General features: G+C 40.1%; 1 protein-coding gene across 2 annotated transcripts in view; it reads right to left on the reverse strand.

Moving 5' to 3' along the window:
- KDM5A (lysine demethylase 5A) overlaps window positions 1-20,594 on the reverse strand; it is a 49,923-nt gene extending 29,329 nt beyond the window's left edge. The window contains exons 1-11 of one of the 2 annotated variants that reach the window (XM_037390399.1): window positions 19,856-20,020; window positions 17,888-17,965; window positions 16,705-16,827; window positions 14,381-14,551; window positions 13,760-13,894; window positions 8,440-8,545; window positions 7,804-7,892; window positions 5,608-5,766; window positions 3,125-3,244; window positions 1,858-2,016; window positions 73-254 (exon numbers count right to left, since the gene is read on the reverse strand). In XM_037390399.1, the coding sequence (XP_037246296.1) occupies window positions 73-254; window positions 1,858-2,016; window positions 3,125-3,244; window positions 5,608-5,766; window positions 7,804-7,892; window positions 8,440-8,545; window positions 13,760-13,894; window positions 14,381-14,551; window positions 16,705-16,827; window positions 17,888-17,965; window positions 19,856-20,020 (1,487 nt within the window). Of the gene's footprint in view, window positions 1-72; window positions 255-1,857; window positions 2,017-3,124; window positions 3,245-5,607; window positions 5,767-7,803; window positions 7,893-8,439; window positions 8,546-13,759; window positions 13,895-14,380; window positions 14,552-16,704; window positions 16,828-17,887; window positions 17,966-19,855 lie in introns of both variants that reach the window. The other variant, XM_037390400.1, reaches the window with a different exon arrangement.
- Window positions 20,595-21,806: the final 1,212 nt, after the last annotated feature.

Below are 21,806 nucleotides of genomic sequence, written 5' to 3' on the forward strand. Positions count from 1 at the left end.
TGAAGTAGAACTAAAAATTTAATAACAGCAAACAGGGCAGCGTAAGGTAGACACAGAAAGGAGAGCCCATACCAATGCAAGTAGTTGATGGAATAGCTCCAGTGATCTTCAATATGCCAGCAAAATGAGGAGAAGCACATCCCTACGTACAGCCAAGGTACCTTCATGCCAGAGATATCTGCATTGATGTGAGCAAGGACTGATTGTTCTAGAATTGGCATATTATTCAAGTTCCAACCAGACAGCGCATAATCCTGCCAAAAAAAGAAGAAAATTAATTCTGAACAAATAAGAAGAATGTAAGGACACCAACTCCAGAAAAGGAAATTACAAAGAAAGAGATCAGCCTATGCATTTCTATAGTAGATAGTGGGCAATATTCTGCAACAATGAAGCATCAAAACTAGGAAATAACTCCTTAAATACCTTAGCAATTAATCAGACTAAGATTTAAAGCCAGTCCTAGTATTTCAACATGCTTAGCTCATCTTCTTTGCACCAAGGCTAATAAACTCAGGCTTTGATTCCCACCCCCCAAGTTTATAGGTTTCATGGTTTTCTGGTGGAACAAAATGCCAGCAATGCTAGTAGCAGAAGAACGAAGGATAGAAGTCTTCAATGAAATAGGATAACTTAACATGCTAAACAACACAGTGAAATTTATGTTATTATTTCAGCTTTTTGAAGACCTGCTTTACTGCACTGCAGTTTATCTTATCTTCTTTATATATTACTTTAGAAAGTTTTCTCAAAAGTAATTCCTACACACTCATTTCTGAGAAGACAGCATCACTAGTCAAGTGATCCCACCTTACCTTCAAATACACACAATTTGTACCTAAAAAAATGAGAATCCAAATAGACTGCCTTAAAAGCTCACAACTGTGCTTCAACATTAGTCTGCTTTCCACCTTAAAAAAAGCTTTTAGCACAGATTCACAGTCATCTTAGGCATATCCCATAGTTGCCGAAAGGACTGGTCACACACTCAGCCACATATTCCTGCTGTTTCCTTTGCTCTGACACTATAAAGACAATGCAGTGGCTCAGATGACTCAAGTGATCTGGCTAGAAAATACTTTTTTTAATTACTGCTTTCATACAAGTAGATCCACAAGCAGTTCTGACTCATTAAGCAGCTACACGATCACTGTATAGCCAACAAAGGTACAGGGAGGAAGATGCAGGTATGGACGGAAGACAATAATGAGCAGGATTACCTCTTCCAGTAAGCAGTATAAGTTGATCTGAGGCTGTGCAATCACAAAACAACAACTTTGCTCTCATTTTGTCTGAATTTAAAATATATAAGCAGCCATAAAATTGATATGCTAGAGTAAGGTCTGAGGAGAAAATAGGTAATATATTTACCAGATGTTCTGTATAGAATTTTTCATAATAGGATGCTATGTCTACATCTTTTCATTCTTACAGTATACAGAGACAGAAGCTAAATCCAATTAGTTAGGTTTACCTACTATGAACCTCCTAAGGAGGCAAGAATCCTGTTTCTGTAATCAAGTATGTAATGAAAAGGTTCAGAACAAGAAAAAAATAAATCTTATCCACTCGTACATGAACATACTGTAACAACTTGCACATCTTTGCCTGCTAAGTAATACAAAACAGGTGTGACATAAATCATGAAAAGTAGCTTATCTATCAGCAACCAGATCTGTAAAAGAACCAAAAATATCAGGTTAATGCCCAACCAAAAAGGAATGTCGTTAAGTGCATGCAACAGCCTTAAGTAATTTCTTCATGAAAAAAATCCACTCTCATTTCTGACCTAAATTCTTCCTGTGAAATCTTACGAAGAGCAAAGAATGGGGTCAGTTTGCATATCCTGTTCCTCACCTCCTCCTCCGGCATCAGCTTTCGTCGGCCATCCTTCACTGGGAATCCACTTCCAAAGTCCTTGGATGAGATATCAGCCCCATATTCCACAATGACATCTTCTTCTATGCTGCTCACCAATCGCCAGAATTCTTTTTCCACAAGTTCAGTGGGAACCATCTGAAAGTGGAAAAGATGTCAGTGTATGTGCAGGTAAGACCCAACATAAAAGTTATCATTCAAGCAGTAAATCACTACTAATCGCCCAGGAATTTTCAGACACCAAGGCCACTCCCTCTCCCCCTTCCATCTCTTCAAAGTCATACAGTTGAGTCTGTATCCTTAGTGGTAGCTGCAATACAACAGAAATAGGATGCCACGTCGTAAGGGATATAATGAATAAAACAAGATGGGGTTACCAGAAGTACAGCTAAAAAGAAGGGGCTAAGGAGACAGCCAGCAGAAGCCAAGCAGCAAACAGAACGAACAGAACCAAACTACTTCAGAGGATAATTATCAGAACTTCTGAGTAACAGTAAGGAAATTCAGATAAAGCACTGTGTTCAAGAGTGTAGTCTTCATATAGCTTACTACAACTATGACCTATACTCATTTATGAAGTTTATTTGTAAAATAAGCTTTGTTCCTTGGTTTCCTCCATGTCCCAAAGGTGTGTCAGAAACTGGAGTCCTTAAAAGGTAGAAGTTGTAGCACGAATGCCCATAAATTACCAAAGAACCCTGAGAGGAGAAGGAGCTTGGTGTTAACATGCAATCTACAGGACAGTGGAATCATGGAAGTGTGCCAAAGCAGAAATGCTAGTTTTAAAAACAGTGCTAAGATGCAGAACAAAAAAAAGTGATTATCAGACAGACTCAGTGCATTGACTTGTCTACAAGAAAACACAATGTATCAAGGGAGGAAGACAATGATTTATCCTCTGAACAAAATAAACCAAAACAAAAGCCACAGGAAGGACAGGAGGAAGACCCCTTTGCCAAACAAGAACAAGATACTTGGTTCAATTAATCAAAAAGGGCAAGAACTTAAGAATACAGCTAATCAGGCATACCCTAACAAGAAATAAAGCTATCTTTTCATTACAGGAAAAGGGTGAAATGAAGTTGAAATGAGACCAGATGCCAGAAAGCTAAATCATTTGTTTACATGTTTGAAGCTTATGGTGCCTTTTTAAACAAAGCTAAGATGCCTCAGCAAAAATCCAGGATCAGCTGAAACCTCTTCTCTTTTTCCCCTACAAGGAATCACAACAAAAGTTGAAACTCACATGGACCGGCATGTTGAAATAATCAGACTTGAAGTTATCAGCCATTTCACCAAAGCTCTGGAGAGTATATTCCCTGACAGCTTGTTCAAATCCAAAGGCCTCACGGGGTTTGTTGCATTCCTAGGAGACAGAACATAAAAATACTGTTCCCTGCAGCACATTATGACACAGTTACATTTTGAGCAAAAAACCCCTAGTGTCCATCTGAGTCCTTACCAAACACAATAAGCTATCAGTTTTGAATGCTTTTCTCAGCTGAGGAAGTCCTGCCACAACAGAAACAGAACAGAATTAATTGTACAGAAGCTAATCTAACACGGTAAACCCCAACGCTACACACTTCTGCTTTCCTGTCCAAAACTAAGTTTCGTCATCTACTGCTGCCAGCCACAGAGTAAGACAGCACACAAGATGCTTAGACAACCATAAAACATTTCTTAGATGCACTGATTCAAGCACCTGCAGAATAACTGCACAGGAACAAACCCTGCAAGTGCTTCAGTCTTATCAAGTCAGCAAATCATCTACGGATTTAGCACTGTGAAAGCATGCAGGAGGAAAGAGGAAGAATGAAATTAAAACAGTGCAACACAGCTAACAACAAACATGATCCACTTGACAGAAAACCTCCAAGTCTTCCACTGTTCTGTTCCCATTCATCCCAAGAGCACAACAAATACTTGTTCACATTTCAGCTACTCTCCCCACCCATTTCTACAGTGTCCTTTTCAGCTCCTTTGCATCTGACACAATGTGTATATATACAAGACATTTGAACACAAACATGACACGTAGCTATCTGATAGTCAGCTGTTCAGTCATAAAGAAACAGGACTGGAAAGAAATTCAAGAGATCAGTAGTTTCTTTTTCTGCAAGAGGAACTATACTTAGACTATGCCCAACATTTATCAAAGTAGTTCTTAAATGGAGCCTGCAACAGAATCTACATCTGTAAACACTGTCAAACAATGTTGACCTGAATACATACAAAGAACTCTTACCCTATTCTTCCTAGCTTCTGTTTCAACACCCTGCTAACATTGTATTAAGCATCTGTGCACAATTACCATTTAAAGACTGACACAAAAAGCACTATTTCAAACATCCTGCTGCTGTTATTTATTTACTCTCCACTACATAATATAGCTATTTTTTTCCCTTCTTCCTCTTTCAATGCTTTTCCACAATTTTTCAAGTACTTCCTGTATAATTTGCTAGTAACAACTTACTTGGCACCTTAACTTTCCTGATTTTTTTCCCTACATGCATATTTTTCCCTTGGGAACAATCTATCTGTGTTTTTAGTAGTAGTAGTAGTGAGATTTCTTGTGAGTTTCCACACTTTTAAACCACTGCAATCACTATATTTACTACTATATTCTTTAAATTAACTCAACATTGGATTGCTGTAATTCGCTAATATTCCTTTATTGCTCTCTCAAGGGAACAACAAACAAGCAGCTTAATCCATTCTGTTAAGCCCAAAGGGTTAGTTGCATCTTTTCCCTTGCCTGTTAACTACGAATTTCCACCTCTCTCACAACAGCCTTTGCCTGAGTTCATCTGACAACCTAATCTCTCTTGGTGAAGGGTTAGAGAGCAGCGAGCTCATCCACCTCACTATGCGGCTGCACAACTATTCATACATCACTATAAAAAAAATAGCAGAAGCCTACAGCCGGGAAGGGTGTGGAGGATGTGGGGGGAAATGGGCATAATATACACGTGTGCAACTGCCACTTCTGAAAAAAAATCTAAAAAGTTAAAGCCAGTTATGAAATCACAGATTTAGAAACAGTAAACTTTCCTCCTCTGAATCCTACATCTACCGATTTCCTGAGCTTGCAAAATTTGTTTTCTTAAGACAAATACCAAGCCCATCAAATTATGTTTGCTGCCTTTAGGCTGTTGATCAGTTATGTCTTGGAACTTGGTAGCAATCCTTTCTTGAACAATGAAATTCAACTGGTTTACACTTTCAAAGCTTCAAGAACTCCTTTTTTAGTTTAAACCAAATTTAAAATAGCTACAAATTTTTAATTAGTTCTTTCACTTTCTGCTACAAGCTGTTCTGAACAATGCCATAATTACTTCCCAATAATCAAAGCTCTGTGTTACGCCCAAATGACATCCTTTGATTACTTCATAGTTAACAATGTCTCATCATTATGCTGAAGCACCTATCACAACCCAGTTCTCACCCTAATTTCCGACTACCAGCTCTTAGCAAAGGCCATAGTTTTAGCTGTCACATGGCTGTATAATAAACAGAGGTTATGCCCAAGCTCTAGAAGGAACTTTTCTCTCTCCTTATGGCTCATCAACCAAGAACAGTTGGAGATTCACCCCTTATTTAGACAATATTCCAAACAAAACTACAGCTTCTACCCAGATGGAACAGCTATATGCTAAACTACTCTTCTTCTGACCTTTCCAGGAACATAAGCATACATATAAAGCTTGAGCCGTTCTTTAACTGTACCTCGGCAACACACTTTGGACACCTCCAGTCACCCTTGGGTACATCAGGTAGAGGAGGAATCAAGCAAAAAGTGTGATAGCTGTCATCACATCCATCACACAGTAGCAGTTTGTCCTCATTATTTCCTCTGCCACAGAATAAGCAAACATACAGATCAACCTGTGGAGAAAAAATAGGAAAAAAGTTACAAAAGTTTCCTCATCCAGAACCTGCCTTCCTTAAACTAAGGAAACAAAGGATGTAATCCTGAAGTCAGACATCAACGCAGTCTTCCCTGGTTCTTGAGTAGCACTGATAATGAAGGATGTGCTTTTCAGCTGATTAGGTTCACATAGCTGTGTTAAATACTTGCTGTCAACCCCATCTCAGCCACACTAGTCTAGTTTAAGTATGCTGCTTCCTAGCTATGCAGTAATATATTAAAGATTGCTTCAGGTCTCTTAATTTTAAAAAATAATGCAGTTCAATTAAGCAACATATCATTTTCCTTTTTTAAAAAAAAATCCACAAACTCACCCTCATGAAATATCATGTCTAAAACACCAAACTAGTTGGGTTTTGTTGCAAGTATATATACAGGAGGGAGGATACCTTAGCAGACATTTTCAGGTTCTCTTCTCAAAACTAAAAATGCATTAAAATGGTGATCGTAAGAGAAGGCTATTCTGTGACACTTGCTAGTTATCACTGATAGTACCTCCTCTCCAAATTCATATTAACATATGCAACCTTGACGCTAGCCTAAGTGATGATCTGTCAGATACAAAGACTGCACTGAAATATATTCATAACAAGCAGATCCGCAATTATGCAATAACCACAAATAAGCCTCCTCGTCACGTAATAAAACATGTAAGTAAGATGTAAGTAAGACTATGATGATACTATCTGTATGTATCAACTGTATGTATCAAGAGGGGAGGAGATAAAAAGTTGTACTTTATTTCACAGTTAGCATTTCACAAAAAGATAAATGATAAATATAAACAAAACTGTACCGCAGTATTTTTCAGACAAGTTATGTAAGGCTAATGTATCACCTGTGCACTTCAAAGACTTCTTTCCTTGACGACCTCTCATCCAAGTATTAAGAAAGTGTGCAACCAAATAGTACTAAGTCACAGAATTACACAAGATTACAGCAATACAATTTGAAAACAGCAATTCTATTGCTACAGTATTTTCATCTTCTCTTACAAATATGAGTAAATGGAAAGAGTAAACAAATATAGCTTTCTATTAAGAAACAGAGACTAGACAAAATATTTTAACATTAAAGTACTTAAACAGAATGGTCACAACACATAACCTAGGAACACCATATACTCAGATGTAGTAGCACAATTAATCAGTCAAGTCACAAATTCTAACTTAGTTGCAACAGCATAATGATCTGTTTTTTAAATATCCAACTTCTCTCACGTTTTTTCCCCCAGGAGGCACTTCCACATAGAAAAATATGATTACTAGAGACTTTGGGTTGCCTTGGCCTTCTATGGTTGAAATTTAAAATAAGCTCTTGTAAGCGTTCTCAAGCTAATAAAAAAAGAACAGCTGAATTATTACTGAAGAGACTAGTTCTTAAGACATTAAAAGCAAGCATATCCATTCATGGTTGCTAAATTATGACACTAACAGTAAAAAAAGTCATGTGCTATGGAAGACGTTAAGAACTACTATACACTGCTTTTCCATGGTCACACATCAGAGTGGTAAAGATTCCGTTTTTCCCCTTGGGGGTTTCTCTTGCATAGACTTCTGTAACTACTTTCAACTCAAAAGACACAAAGGCTGGAATTGCTTTAAACAAACTGAAGTACTGGAGCACCTCAAAATACGGTTTAAGGAAGCAGTATTGTAACTGTTCTACGAAGGAGAGCTCAAATAGTAAGTGAGCTATTGAAGGCATGCAAGAAGTGTGAAGCCTGCGGCAAAGCAAGCCCACAAACCCATGATCAGCAAGTATCTTCATGTTGCAACACCCTCCCTGTCCAAAAGGTTAAAAAGGAAACCTAGAGCATAGATTATTTTTCAAAATACTGTTTAGTCTTCCCATAACAGTACCATCTGCTGCAGTTTCCATCCTTTCATCTATTTGGGGTGGGGTGGGAGTGGGGGATGTTTTACAAAAAAAAAAAAATCTTCGTAAATTCATGAATTTCTTATCAGAAATCACAGCAAAGGAATCAAACTTACAAAGTTGACAGAAAGAGTTCCTTTGCGTTGCCTCATCTGCATTCCAAATGCTTCTGATCTGGTTCCCTTGCGTCTTCGTGTCACCTCATCTTGAAGTAAAATAAAGTTGAATTGTATTAATATCACGCAAAGGTGGACTTTACTTGCAAAAATGTAGCTATCCAGCCTGGTACCCTGCCTTTCATATCAGCAACTACCTGACAGTCTAGAGAAAGCAGAAATGCCTTGTTATACCTGGCCAGTCTAAAATCAACAGGGATTAGGAAAACTTATTTTGCTAATCCTCACAGGTGATCCCAACTGCCTCACAAAACAGAGTGAATTAGACCCGTAATTTGTGCACTTAGCTTGCAGGATCAGTTCGAGTCTTGTCAAATTCTGTTTTCCCTTCCAGTCACTCAGCTCATGCAACAGCTGCTTAATTGTTATTGTTACAATATAATACATAAAGAGCTGAAACTCTGCCAAGTTACATGAAGCACCCTGTAAATCTTTCTCATGAATGAAACCCTAGAACACTTAGCTTTCTTTTTCCAGTTATAATGATTTGCTTACTTCTTAATGTTGTCTCTAGAGACAGTCAGAAAGATTTAAGTCTCATTACTTCACAAAGCAATGAGCTCAAGATTTAATTACCCTCTTTATCCTTTGCTCCCAATGCCAGTCCCATCATCTTGGGTCCAGCTCCAAATATCTGCAGCTTCTTTAGTTCAGTATTTCTACTCATTTCTCCTGTCTCCGCCTAAAAATAAAAATAAGACCACATCAGCACAAACCATCAATATTTCCCCTCCAGGTCTGTTCATAATTTGTTTATATTCCACTCCCCTCCAACATCTGTTCAACAAAAGAAAGGAAACAGAGGCACAAAGACATAATTTTCTGTTGCTAAAACCTACGAAAAAATGCAAATGGAATAAAAGACAGCATTTTTGACCCAACTTCCCAAATTATTTCCCATTTAGTATTACAGCTAAAACTACAGAAAGTCACCTACACAGCAATTAAGAGAACTAGGTTTGACATTAAGCAAAAAATAAGTAAGAATGCCACAGCAGTGTTTTCTAAAAATCACCATGATTCAGTAAAGTACTTGGATGTTAACATATACACTGTTTCAACAGGATTTTTTTATCGGCTTCCTTGAGTAGACACATACACATGACACTAATGAGTTCCAACCTACTTCCTTAAGCTTGGCTGCTCCTGGGTTTATTTGTGATGAGATGTTATAAATACAACTCTGAGATGACAGCTACTCCTGCTGCCCTTGCAACCTCAAAATCAGAGATGAAAAGACCCATTAGGTGACAGCTCCATGCCCCTGCCAGTGCTGTTTCCTGAAGTGATCTGTTCAACTGAACTTCTTCCTGTTTTCCATTACCGACCTACCTCATTTTCCCATATGGCTGCCACTAACCTAACAATAAAAAGAACCTGCATCTTCTATTTTTATCTACAACACAAACACATCACTATTTTTCTTTATGTTGCCTCTGAACTCTCCACCATTCGCAATCCTCCTCCTGAAATTCACTGACCTTAAAAGACCTCAGCAAATCTAGCAATATTGAAGGCAGATATCTAATTCTAAAGAGGTTATTCTTCAAGTAACTTCCTGATGATACTTCATCTTTTATTGTCCACAGTTATGGCCTGATATATCGTGCATGAAACAAGCTTCCTTGGGGTGACACACTTTCACAGTTTTTAATCAATAAACAAAAAAAAAACTTCCAAAAAAGCATTTAAGTTCAAATGCATTTGCAATAAAGCAAAAAACTAAAATTATTTCCACATATTCAGACTAAATCAGTTGGCTTTTTTAATGTGATCTGGAAACAAGAAAAGAATGCTGATTCCTAGGCGTGATTACTCTAAGGAATTTTTAGTGATATTTAAGAGTCCCTGTTCCCACTGAACCGTGTATGCAGTGCGCTGGCATCTTTGCAAACTGTCTATTGCTGATATCCTAATTCTGAACATTAAATAATTCTATTTTGCTATTAAATTAATTTCACTTCAGATCTGTGTTACCAACTTTGTAAGCCCACTCAAATTACACACTAACTGCAAATTTTTCTCATAAATTCCTCACTTTTTGGCTAACAAGTCATAAGGAAACACTGATGTTTTTCTGTACAAGAATGCCTACCACCTGGAGACTACATAGTCCCTCAGTTCCCATTTGAAATTCATTAACAGCTCATCCATTCTCTCAACTAATAGAACCTGACAGAATCAACCCACATTACACTTCTCAGCACAGTACAATTTTTCATCATTTCAGCAACATGTATGAACAATCTCCATAATTTCTCTTTCCCACTATTGTCCTAAGACAATTTTCTCAGTGATAGCTGAAAAATAATTTTACCACCACATTTACTAAAAGTAAATCATTAACATGCAGCAACTTCTCTCCAGTTTTACAGCATTGTTTGAAAATATATTACCTAAATGTATTTTTCTAACTCCGTTGCCCGTATTTACTTGGATTCCACTAAACCTCAGTGGACTCAATCTGTTCATGCTCAGGTGGAAAAAGCTATACAGTTTTCAAGAAGAACAGATTGCATATTGAAATGGAAATAGTTTTTAAAGATCAGATTCCTATAGAACCTTATGAACACTGCCAGGATATTGTTAAAGGTGTAAATACCAAAACCATTCAGAAGCCTCATTGAATCACCTTTCTGTGGTGTCCTTTAAGACTGTATAAACCCACCAAACTTAAAACTGTGAGCATATGGAAGCAGAAACCTTGCATTCCTTGCCATTTTCTCATTGCTAACCAACACACTTTTGCGTTATATTGTTTCCATATAAGTGAAATGAACTTGATTAAACCACTATCTATTCTCGGCTCCTCTTCATCCTGAAGGGTGCAGGCATGTTTTTGTTTCTTTTACCTTCTACACTGAAAGTCCAGACCTAAGGCTTTTCTCATATATGGGCAAATCCTAACATGAACCAGCTACCCTGGCTTCACACACTACCTTTTTCTGTTGTCCTACCCTCACCAACTTTGGAACATTTGCATCCCCACTCCTGCACCCCCAATGCTCAAGACCAGAATAGTTACAACAAAGAATCAAAATATTTACATGTTTTGGGCATTTGTCAGCATCTCCCAGTGTTCTTTTGTTTCACACAATTATTCCCATGGAAGGAAATCTTTCAAAGTAAAAAAATGGAAGCTTATTTTATTAATTGTTATTCTGTAATCAACAAAATTTGTAAAAAAAACTTGAAAACTGATATACTTAGAATTTGTTTTAGTTTTTCAGAAAATTCCCTGGTTAATATCCTTTGAAAAGACAGCACTTCATCTTTTTCATTATCTTTTTGTTACAGTACTGCATTTCTCTACCAGAAATCATGATGATGTAACCTCACTAGACAAATCCCTTGCCAGTTAAAATATACCCTAACATATCATCTATGAAGATATACTGCTTTTTTCTAAGGAAAAAGTATTCTTCTAAATTTAGTATTTCCTTAAGGATATTCTCTTTTCCTAATCTGAATTCATCCTACTTTTTGTTGCCATTTTCTTTACAAGCCTTTAGGAATTCAGTTGCCCTTCTCCAGTATTTATTTGTGATAGCTTTCTTCAGAGAAAAGAGGAAGTGAGCAAAACATTAAAGTTTTTTTTTCTTAGCAGGATCTCTCATCACCAAATTAACCTCTTCCTATTCAGAGACAATTTATTCAAATGACATTTGATTACAGCGGCCAAAAATTCCCAATCCATCTTTCATAAAGAAGAATTCTCATTCCCTGTTCTCTTCCATTCTTCACTTTCTCTAAAACTTCAAAGACTTGCTTTTCAAAAGTCTGCCACCCCCTTCTACTGCTAAGGATCTTCGTTTATTTCAGTAATTTCTGTTTACTCTCTTTATGCTTTTTTATTTATCACCCATTCTTAGGTAACTGATCTGCAAAAAGATGATGCAGAGCATTTTTGGAAAGTACTTTTAGCACTTGGGAAAAAGTCTACTGAGTTGCAGAGGTCAGCGTAGCTATCTGTGCTCACTAACCCAGGCACTGGACTACAGGGCACACTACACACAAATCGTTCAGATGTTTCAACTAGAGCAGAATGACATTTATTTAACAGGTTTTTACATTACTTGCGTATTACCTGTTCTCTGAAGACAATCTCTGGTACAATTCCAAGTATACACTTCAAACAATGACCAGAGTCCTGTCTACAATAAGGAGCTGCACTGAAATCTGAAACAATTTCTCAGCATTCCCCAGATGTTTACGCTTCTACTGAAGACAAATCTGTTTCTAAATGCAGTTCCAGAGATTACTTGAGTTACACATAGCTTCAAACACAATCAAAAAATACTTCTCCTGGCTTTGCAAGTAGGTCGGTTTTCCTGTATTAAAGCACCTGTTTCAGCCATTTTAGTAACTGTAACGTTTAAAAGACAGCACAGCTATAGGCCTAATAAGAAGCATTTAAATATGTATTTACTTTTTGCATATTATCCAAGTAAAATTGTCTCTCTCATTTTGGAAATGCAGCCCCCTTAAATGAAATTAAGCAGCTACAGCAGGCCAGGATCACCACAGAATCATTTTTCCCGCAAGGAGAAATGAGAAGTACCACTATTCTACTGAAATCAGCAGGAAAAAAGATCCCACAGGATCTTAGTAACGTGGTGACACTTCTACACCATGTACGAGAAAAAGGTCATACTGGCATCTTCCAAGATTCATTCAAACGCAAAGCACAGTTACGTAAGTCAGCTCACTAACAATACACAATGTGAGAGATCTGTTAAGATCACATCCTGGGACTGTTTGTGTGATGCATTGTTATATGGCTACAACAAATAATGTCAAGTCAGCTTCAGTATGTTGAGGAAACAGACTAAAAAAAGACAATTCACTCTAAATCAATCATGACATCAGAGAATAACATGAAAATTTATAAAGGATACTCAAGTATCTCAGTGACAAGAGAAAGATGGATTTGAAAAAGAACAGTTTAAAAGCATCTGAAAAAAAAACAACTTTGTGGTGTTTAAGTCTAGAATGGCAGGAAGCAAGTAGTAAGTTTGTTCCATATTGTGTTATCCATGTTGCGCTGATGGGCCAGCAAGGAGTCACTAGACCTCAACAAGACCACCTTTAGGATACTGGCTGCAACAGGTATCTTTGACAAAGGGCACAGGCCTGCTTTAAACAGTGCAAGAGAAGCAATGGAGCCATTAGGACAAGCCTCCAACATTGTTTCTAATAATAGAGATTTAAAATGGTGATGATTCAGTTTGAATTGAGATTTGGGGGGAGGGGTGGGGGTGGTGTTCTCCCAGGATTTAGTATTGCCTAGTAGAATACCAGAAGTTCCTAGAACACCAATAATCCAGCAGAAAGAAACTGCTTTTCAGCAGACAAACTGTAGAAATCCTATACAGCTCCAGCAATCACTGATCATCCCCCTACATATCTATTTCATTTCTTCACAAAAACAGTCTGTCCAGCTTGAGGTAATCAGTCCCAAGTGCAATTGCCACAATTAACAAAGACTTATCTATATACTACTACATTTGTATTCATGTAACTAAAAGGCATATTTGAAAAAGTTTTAGAAAACTTTTTTAATTTTGCACAAGCAGAAGGTTCAACCACCATTTCACAAATGTCTTCTTATCTGTTTAGTTTTCACAGATAAATTCACTACCAACGTACCCAGACCCACTTGCCAACAAACAAAAAACAGCTTTAAAAGTTTTCAGATAAATAGTGCATTCACCATAAGCAAACCAGGCCTCAGAGAGAAACCCTTCTCTGGGTTTTATTTAAATGAAGACAGCTCCCTGGTAGTGCTTTTCAGCAGACTTCCACAACCAGACAAAGGCTGTTGCACAGCCAATGTTGCTGTGCTGGTGGAAGGAGTAAGTGTCCTCTGTCCGTAAGAGCCAATTAACAGGGGTACCTGGGATTTGACGCGCCTGGTTCTCTTCAGCACGACATTCATCCTTGAAGCCTGCTTTGGGGAAGCCTGGGCATCTGAGCTGATGTCCTCAGCCTCCACTTTTTCCTTAAGGTCCAAGTTTGCCTTTTGGATGCCCTAGAGGATCAGAGCACAAGACACTGGGTTGACTGATCAGGCAGTGCCAATCATCCCATGCTCTGTGAATCATTCTATTTGCTAAGAAACAGGACAAGTGAAATCCCACAGCATTACACATGCCATTTGGACAAGAGGCCAATTAATCCATGCATCCTTCAAATAAGGAAACTGAATCTCAACTGCCAGTTTATCCAGAAAGACACCTTTCCAATCAACTCTATCATCTTTTGCCTTTTTTTCCTTCCCAGTAGGGTTGGCCTCAGTCCTATAAAGAAATGGCTACCAGAAAATGACAACACAATGTCACATTACAACTTCTAGCACTACTGTGTCACAAGTAAATACTGAGGGTGGTTCTAGCTTTGTTTACGTAGTTAAAGCTTCTAAAAGTGTAGACACTATGTTCTAGTTTTGTAAGCAATAACTAGCACTCTATATGCAGTCTGGGTCCCCTATTCACACTGTGAAAGAGAAGCGTCTCACCATAAGGCTGACCCCAGATTGGAAGAGTTCATAGGGGTATAAGATTCGTTCATAATGAGACTTGAGTAACGACCCTGTGCCTTTTCCTGGCAGGTAGCCAAGCCGACTTGCCACTTTAGACCACTTCTTCTCTTTAGTGACAACTTCAAAGCCTCCTTTGCTGGCAACAATCTGAAACACATAAATAAAAAAGTTAAGGCTTTTGAGCTACTCTCACCACCTCACATAAACCAGGAATCCTTTAAACCAATTAAATGTTAAAAGGTTCTATTAAAAAGTGACAGAACTCTGAATTAAGTTTTTCTTTCCTGAAGGACTAGTACTTTAATAACTAAGCACTTACTTGTCCTCATTACTTAATATATTTAACATGACAATTTTCCTAGTAAATGTAAATTGCATACTGTCCTAGGCAGGAGGAGTCCAACAGTTAAAATTTATGATGTGTTGGAAAGACTACAAACCCCACCATCAGAATGAACTGAAAAGTTAACTCTCACCAGACTTGTACTCTGATGCAAAACACAAGTCTGGCCAGAAGTGAAACGCATTCTAACAGACCCCAGGCAGAAGGAAACTCACAACTTCAGAGTTACAAAAACTCTCACAAAGCCCTGAATGGAAGAGACTATTGTGAAAAGAGGAGAAACTGAATTTACCTTTCAATTAACCCAGTCCAGTTTTTACACCTGACTTCAATTGGTTTGAGTCTAGTAGCTGGCATACAGAACTATCATTGCTTACACGTAACTAATACATACATAGAGTGAAACAAAACAGACCATTTGCCTCTAAGCAATGATCATAACAGCCTGAGTTGCTTCCTCAGAAACACCGGCCACATTTCCACTGCCTCCATTCCCATTACAGTTTCACTGCCAAGTAGATTAAAACCCAAATAGATTGTAATTTCAATTATGTTATTGTAAAACTAACAACATTTCTGCAACCGTGTAGTTTTGCATTACATTTTTTACACAAGGACCAAATTTCATGCTTAATGTTTCACAGACTGTTAGAAACCTCAACGCAAAAACGTTTTGTTACTGCAGTGAAATTTATGGCTTACTTTTGAAGCTAAGGTAATTTCAAAGTTTAACTGTGACAGTGACAAAAAAACTAGTTAATTCTGGTTCCTCCTACAATCAGAGATATCTACACTTAAATAAAATATTATTGATCACTATTTTTCCTCATATTTACAGTAAAGTACTAGAAGAGCCATTTGAAATGAAACTATTCCTAAATCTCAACTTATCTTCAAAATGTCCACAAAAAAATAATTTCTGAAGTTATCTATACATGAACATTGGCTAGAGAAGTCACTAAGTAACTAAATAACCTTAGATCTACATTATCTGTGATCAACTAATATGTTCCAGTTCATAACAGTGACCCAGGTATTTCCCAGTACCACTATTCCCTATATTCCAGCAAACCACCACAGACATAAAAGAAAAATATCTTTTAGTATTTTATCCCTTTTCTCTGCATTTTTAATTTCAGACTGTCCAAAACACAAAGACTTCTTTAAAAATAAAATTTACTCAGATCTTTACATTTTTACTTACCTAAGACAAAGATGGGGAATGGAAACTGATGCTCTAACCTAGAAGCACTAAAACTACCATATCAATTCCTTACGTTGCAGGAAGAGTTCTACCTATTCATATTAACAATCCATCCTTAGCAGGTAAGCTTATAATAGTACACTTCCCAGTGCAAAAGCAAATTCCAACAGATTTTATTTGTGTGCAAACTTTGAAAAACAACACAAGGAACTGTAGTAGTATAAAGTTCTAGCCAGCCTTAAACCTAGCCTGTTTTGGAAATAAAAGTAATTATTCAGAAGCTGACATTATAAACTCTCAATGGTGCATGTTTATGTAATGTGGAGAACCTCTGTTGGGAGAGAAGAGGGTGCAATTACAACAATTTATTACAGAATTGCTAGGTCAGGAGCTGAACTGCATGCAAGTATACCACTACCTTCTCAGAAACCACCTCAAACTCCTGCAGCTCTACCATATGTAAAACAGAACTAAAAAGCAAGCGGTCAGCTGACAGGAGGATGTTCAAGCTGTATAAAAGGTAACAAATGCATGCTGTATAGAATAGAACCAAAGACAACCGATTTAGCTGTCTGCCATGTCTGCCACAACCATTAATTTAGAAATTTTCTTTCACTGTTTTTTTTCCCCACTGTCATTTAATGAACATATTAATGAGATTAATTCTGTAAAACAAGTCCTCCCTGTTGCTTAGCTTCTTGAGCTTGAGCAAAAAATGAGGTCCCTGTCTGACTAAGGCCCAAAATGGCTTACCTTGCTCAGAGCATAAAGATCCAGTATTTTCCTCTCTACCACAGGGATTTTTAAATTGGATCCTTGGAGTTCCCAAAATTTTGCTAACTGATCCAAGAAGTCCAGCTTCACTCTCGTCATTGCCTGCAATCAATAAAGGAAAACAAATACGTATGTCCCAGAGCAAATGTGACAATACCTTACAGTCCTGACAAAAAACATGACAAGTTTTTATAGTGTTTACATTTTCAATGTGCCACTTGGCAAGTGAGGTATTTCTTAGTCATGTAAAAAAAACCTTAGAAATACAAATAGGAAAAAAAAATCTTTACAAATAGGAAATTGTATATGCTTCTCTCTCCACATTTAAGGCCCTATAAACCAAACGCCTACCTAACAACTTCTTGGTTTGAAAACAAAATGCACAGTCATGAAAAATCAGCATTCCAGGGAGAAACACAAGAGCAATTATTAAAATATACATTGCAGGGGGGAGGGGGAGAGTTACAAACAGTTTTTATATATGCCTTAACCATGCAGAAGGGCCTCCTCTCTTGAGTATTTTTGGAGTACTCAAGTCACTTTCCATAAGGAGACCTATTTACAAGCCAAATGATACGTGACATTGTGGTATATGAACAGTGCAAGGCTTTGAGAAATGTTGCGAGGAGAAAAAAAAAAAAAACCATGAGAAAAACAGGACAGAATGGAACTCATACTGCTTTCCAGAAAGCTCCCATACATTTTTGAATCATAAAATTAACCAATTATAATAAACTTATTTAAAAGTCATTCATTTTAAGGCTTAAAAGGCATTACTAAGACAGTATTAGGTACCCAGAGGCTTCAGAAGAGCAGCAAGTATTTTAAGAAAAAAAAATTCTTTGCCTGTGGAGCTCTGAAGGCTAGATACTGGCTGCTCTTACTACACAACATGGTACTTGGCATTCATTGTAGACATTTCCAGTTGAATGTGAAAAACTTGTGGTTATTTTGGGTAATAAAATAAAAACCAGACTTTTCTCAAAGTCATGGAGAGTTATTTCATATGAACTCTGTCACTGCCAAGTATAAACACTGATGAGGTCTATGGGTCTCTATGAAGTCTCCCCCATCCAGAACCTGCCAAGACACAAATCTCAAGCAAGGAGACCTACTGCTTTCAGTGCAAACACAAAATTGTATCAGCAGTGGAAAAGCTCACCTCCAGTTCATTCAGGCGCTGAATTCGTGGAGTGAAACGAAAACTTTGTACTTCACATGCAAATGGAGGCTGCCAGTCCTAAACAGAGACAGAAAGACATTTTATTGCTTCCAGAAACTTCTCAAAAAATGCACAAAACAGAAGACACTAACAATGCACAAGTAAACAAACTCTCAACAGTAAATGAGCTTCTCTGTACAACTGGTAATACGCTTTTCCCACTTTATGACATTCTTGTGCTTTTAATACTCTTCCCACAATATTTTTGTTTGAAGGAGGCAATCCTCACAAATTACAAATATAAAAGAAAATATGGTTCAAAGCATTTCAGTATGCACTATCTCATACTGAGTTTAAATGAGATCACCCTGTAGCTTAATGATTATTTACTTTTTTAAAGTTCCATATATCTTGCACATTGCAAAATTCTCACCATCAACAGCAACAAACACGAAATACAGCACATTATTACACATCTAACTTTTTTCATGTTTGTCTACAGTCATTTCAATAAAGATAAGACCACCAGTTAGGAGTCCAGTTCTTAACAGAACTGCAGCCTTCAATGGTCACTTTCTCAACCCAGTCAGCAGTCAGTTCAACCACAAGTGCTTCCTAGCCTCATCTCTCAAAACTGTGTTACCACATCAAAATAAGTATAATTCAGCTTTTTGATACTTGTTAAGAAACCTTAAGTTATAGCAGATTGTGTTATCTGGCAGAAAACACAACTAAGGACACCACATTCCAAGTGGACAAGCCACACAATGTTTACTATTTGCACTGCTGCAGCATAGAAAAGCTTCAAGCACAATCGTAAAATATTTACAGCTTCTAATAATGGAAAAGAATGACAAATCAGTACAGGTAGTATGAAGTGTCTGATTTAGTCATTATTGCAGGTTGCAAATCAACCTGACGTATGCATCCTGCAAAACCCTGCAATGCAAATAGCTAAGCAATCATGGAGAGATACAAATGCGCTCAACGGCCAGGAAAGTTCTAGTTATTCTCAATGAACAGGATCTGGATCAGTTTCTTGTGGCCTCTCAACCTAAGCCATTCTGCTTATTTTAGAAAGGGCAGCCCCTTGGAGGTCAAGTTTTCACCATGTCATTAAACTAACTAAACAGATTCCAGCAACCCAGACGGGTCAGGAGAGGAAGGATCATGAAATCTAATCAGCAACCCCTGTATCCAAGTTGTTCTCAGTTACACGCTTGCTTTTCAGGTTTTGTCCTCTCTCAGTATTTTCAACTCTCATTTTACAGCTATATCTAAGGTTTATTTATACTTTAATTATTAAGCGATCTAACCACCTTTTGCCAAATTGCCTGATGTTCTCCTCTAAACGGTTTACCGGGTCACAGGGCAAGCCATCATAAAATAATGATCAAGTCACAGGAGAGATTAAGCTTCTACCTTCTAAACTGCTACGCATAAACATCACTGCCCTGCACAAACAGGTTGGCCGCACTTCTATGAACAGTTGAAAAATTATTTTTAGAAAAATTATTTTTATAAACAATGACCCATTAAAAAGAGATACTCTTCCTCCTCCCTGCCCCCGCTCCTGGAACAAACGCCTGATTTCACCTACAATGTTTTCACAGGTTTTTCTAAGTAGGCTGTTGGGGTTTTTTGAAAGTAAAAAGAGCGTGAAGTCCTGGGCACCGCTGTGCACTGCTGGCTTCTCACCTGCTCCAAAGTAACCTCCACACAGCCCAGCTCCAAGATCAAAGGCCATACAGGTTCCCTGGTGTCCCTGGCGCGGACACCGCGGCCTGGGAAAGGCGACACGCGAAACCCCAAGCGCGCCCCGGCCGTGGCACAAGGGGCTGCCCGGGCCCCCACCGCCGCCGCGCTACCACCGAGCCCGGAGGGACCAAGGCACACGGCAAGTCCCCCCCGGCCCCCCTGCCCCCAACCCCCGCCCTACCCCCACCCCAGGCCGCAGCCCGGCGGTACCTTGGGGGGCCGAATCTTGCAGATACCGGTTTTTTCGGCCAGGCCGCGGATGCGGCCGATGAAGCCGAGCGGGTCGCTGAACTCCTCCCAGCTGGGCTCAAACACGGGGCACTCGGGCGGGGGCACGAACTCGGCCGCATAGCGCGACCCACCGCCCCCCGACATGGCCGCAGGGGGAGGGCGCCGCCGACGGGGGGAGCGCACCGAGGGCCGCGGCGGGACAAGGCGGAGAGGTGCGGCCGGGGGGCCCTCAGGGACGGCCGGCGGGGCTGGGCCGGTGGCCGAGGCGCATCCTCCGACGCTGGCTACCGGGCAGGACGGCTGCCGGATGAGGACGGCGGGGCGGCCGGGGCAGCCCCTACAGAGTATTGCTGTCCCGTCCTCCGGGGCTGCCTCCCCCCGCGCCGAGCCCCACTCTCTCGCGTTCCAGCTCGCAGGAAGTTACGCGTCCTTCTTTGAGCCCTCCCCCGGAAACAGGGGACGCGTTGCCTTCCGACCCAAAAAGTAGTCCCTCCGCCACTCTTCTAGCGGGGTGGATCCCAGAGCTGAGGAGCCGGCTGCCTCCTGGGCCCGCCGCTCTCGGAGACACTCCTCCGACCGAGCCGAGAGCGAAACTGCTCCGTCCGCCACCCCTCTGGGCACCCTACGGCGCGGCTGGGCGAGGAGGCGGCCGGGGACCGCGGAGGGCGGGGTCGCCTCCGCTTCCGCCGCGGAGGAATGTACGACGAAACTCGAGCCATTCACTTCCGATGCTGAAGGGCCGTTTCGCCCATTGTCTGAGCCGGACGTCAGGAGCAGGGCCGGGAGCACCGCCCCCACAGACCCCGCCCCCTCCCGCAGGCCCCGCCCCGCCGCGGCTGTTGGGCTCGGGGAGGGGGAGGGGCGGGCGGCCGGGCTGCCTGGGGAGCGCTGCCCCAGCCCTCGGGTCGTGTCTCCCGGCAGCTGCTGCCCTGCAGCGTACGCGGACTCTTCAGTTTTTCATACAAAATCTTCCATTTTTTCACTCCTGCAGAAAACGGGCCGCCAGCCGCCCCTGGGGCCCCCGCCGGCTGCCCCCCGCAAGGCCTGCCCTTGTGACCCCGCCAGGCGGCGGCCCGGGCCGCTTCGGCATTTAATCTCACTCGGTTACCAACACCCGTTTCTGTTGGCAGCTCTACGGTCTCTGACCCAGAGCGTCCCTCTGGCTGCCCCTCCATTACGATCTCAGAAGCCCCGTCAGTAGTTAATAACAAGGCGGTGTGCAGTACGCCGCAGCCAGCCCCAGCCTCTGCGTTACGTACAGATGTGCTACCGATCTCCCCAGACAGTGTTTTCTTCCCAGCGTCAAGTACTCACAAGCTGGGACTGAAAGCTGGGACTGACGCCATACCTCAGCACTCATACATTACAACACAGGCTTCCAGAACGATACTGCGTGGTTTTTTTAACCAGAACCCTGCCTTCAGCACTCCCCGTACTCCACATGTCACTTGATGCTTACTGTTCATTCCAGCCTTGGTCCTGGTGCCCTATTTCAGTCTCAGAAAAAGTTAATTTCATCCTCCTGTTAGCATGAGGGTTACAAGACCCACTTCAGACTGATAGATTTATCTGCATTGCTTCCCTGCCAGATTGAAGAGGTGTTGCCCACATTGTGCATAGGGGAAACAAATGGCTCCAATGCGAATGGTTAATTTTGACAAAAGTTATAGGTAGGAGCAAACCATCTTCTAAAGCCTTGAGTGACTTCACCGGTGATTATTGTGTTATTGAAATGTGTTCTTACATTTTGCAGGGGGTTCCTGGCATGCTTGATACTTTTATGGCTGTAAAAGCATGTGGAATGCAGATGTTTCCTTACCAGTATCTAGAAATTCTATTTCTACATACTCCTTTTTTTTTTTCTTTAATTATTTGGTTGTGTGTCTTTTCTGATAAGCTTTACTAGATTTGAGGAAATGCATCTGTATGT

Source organism: Falco rusticolus, chromosome 5, assembly GCF_015220075.1.
Source record: "Falco rusticolus isolate bFalRus1 chromosome 5, bFalRus1.pri, whole genome shotgun sequence".
Classification (NCBI taxonomy): Eukaryota; Metazoa; Chordata; class Aves; order Falconiformes; family Falconidae; genus Falco; species Falco rusticolus.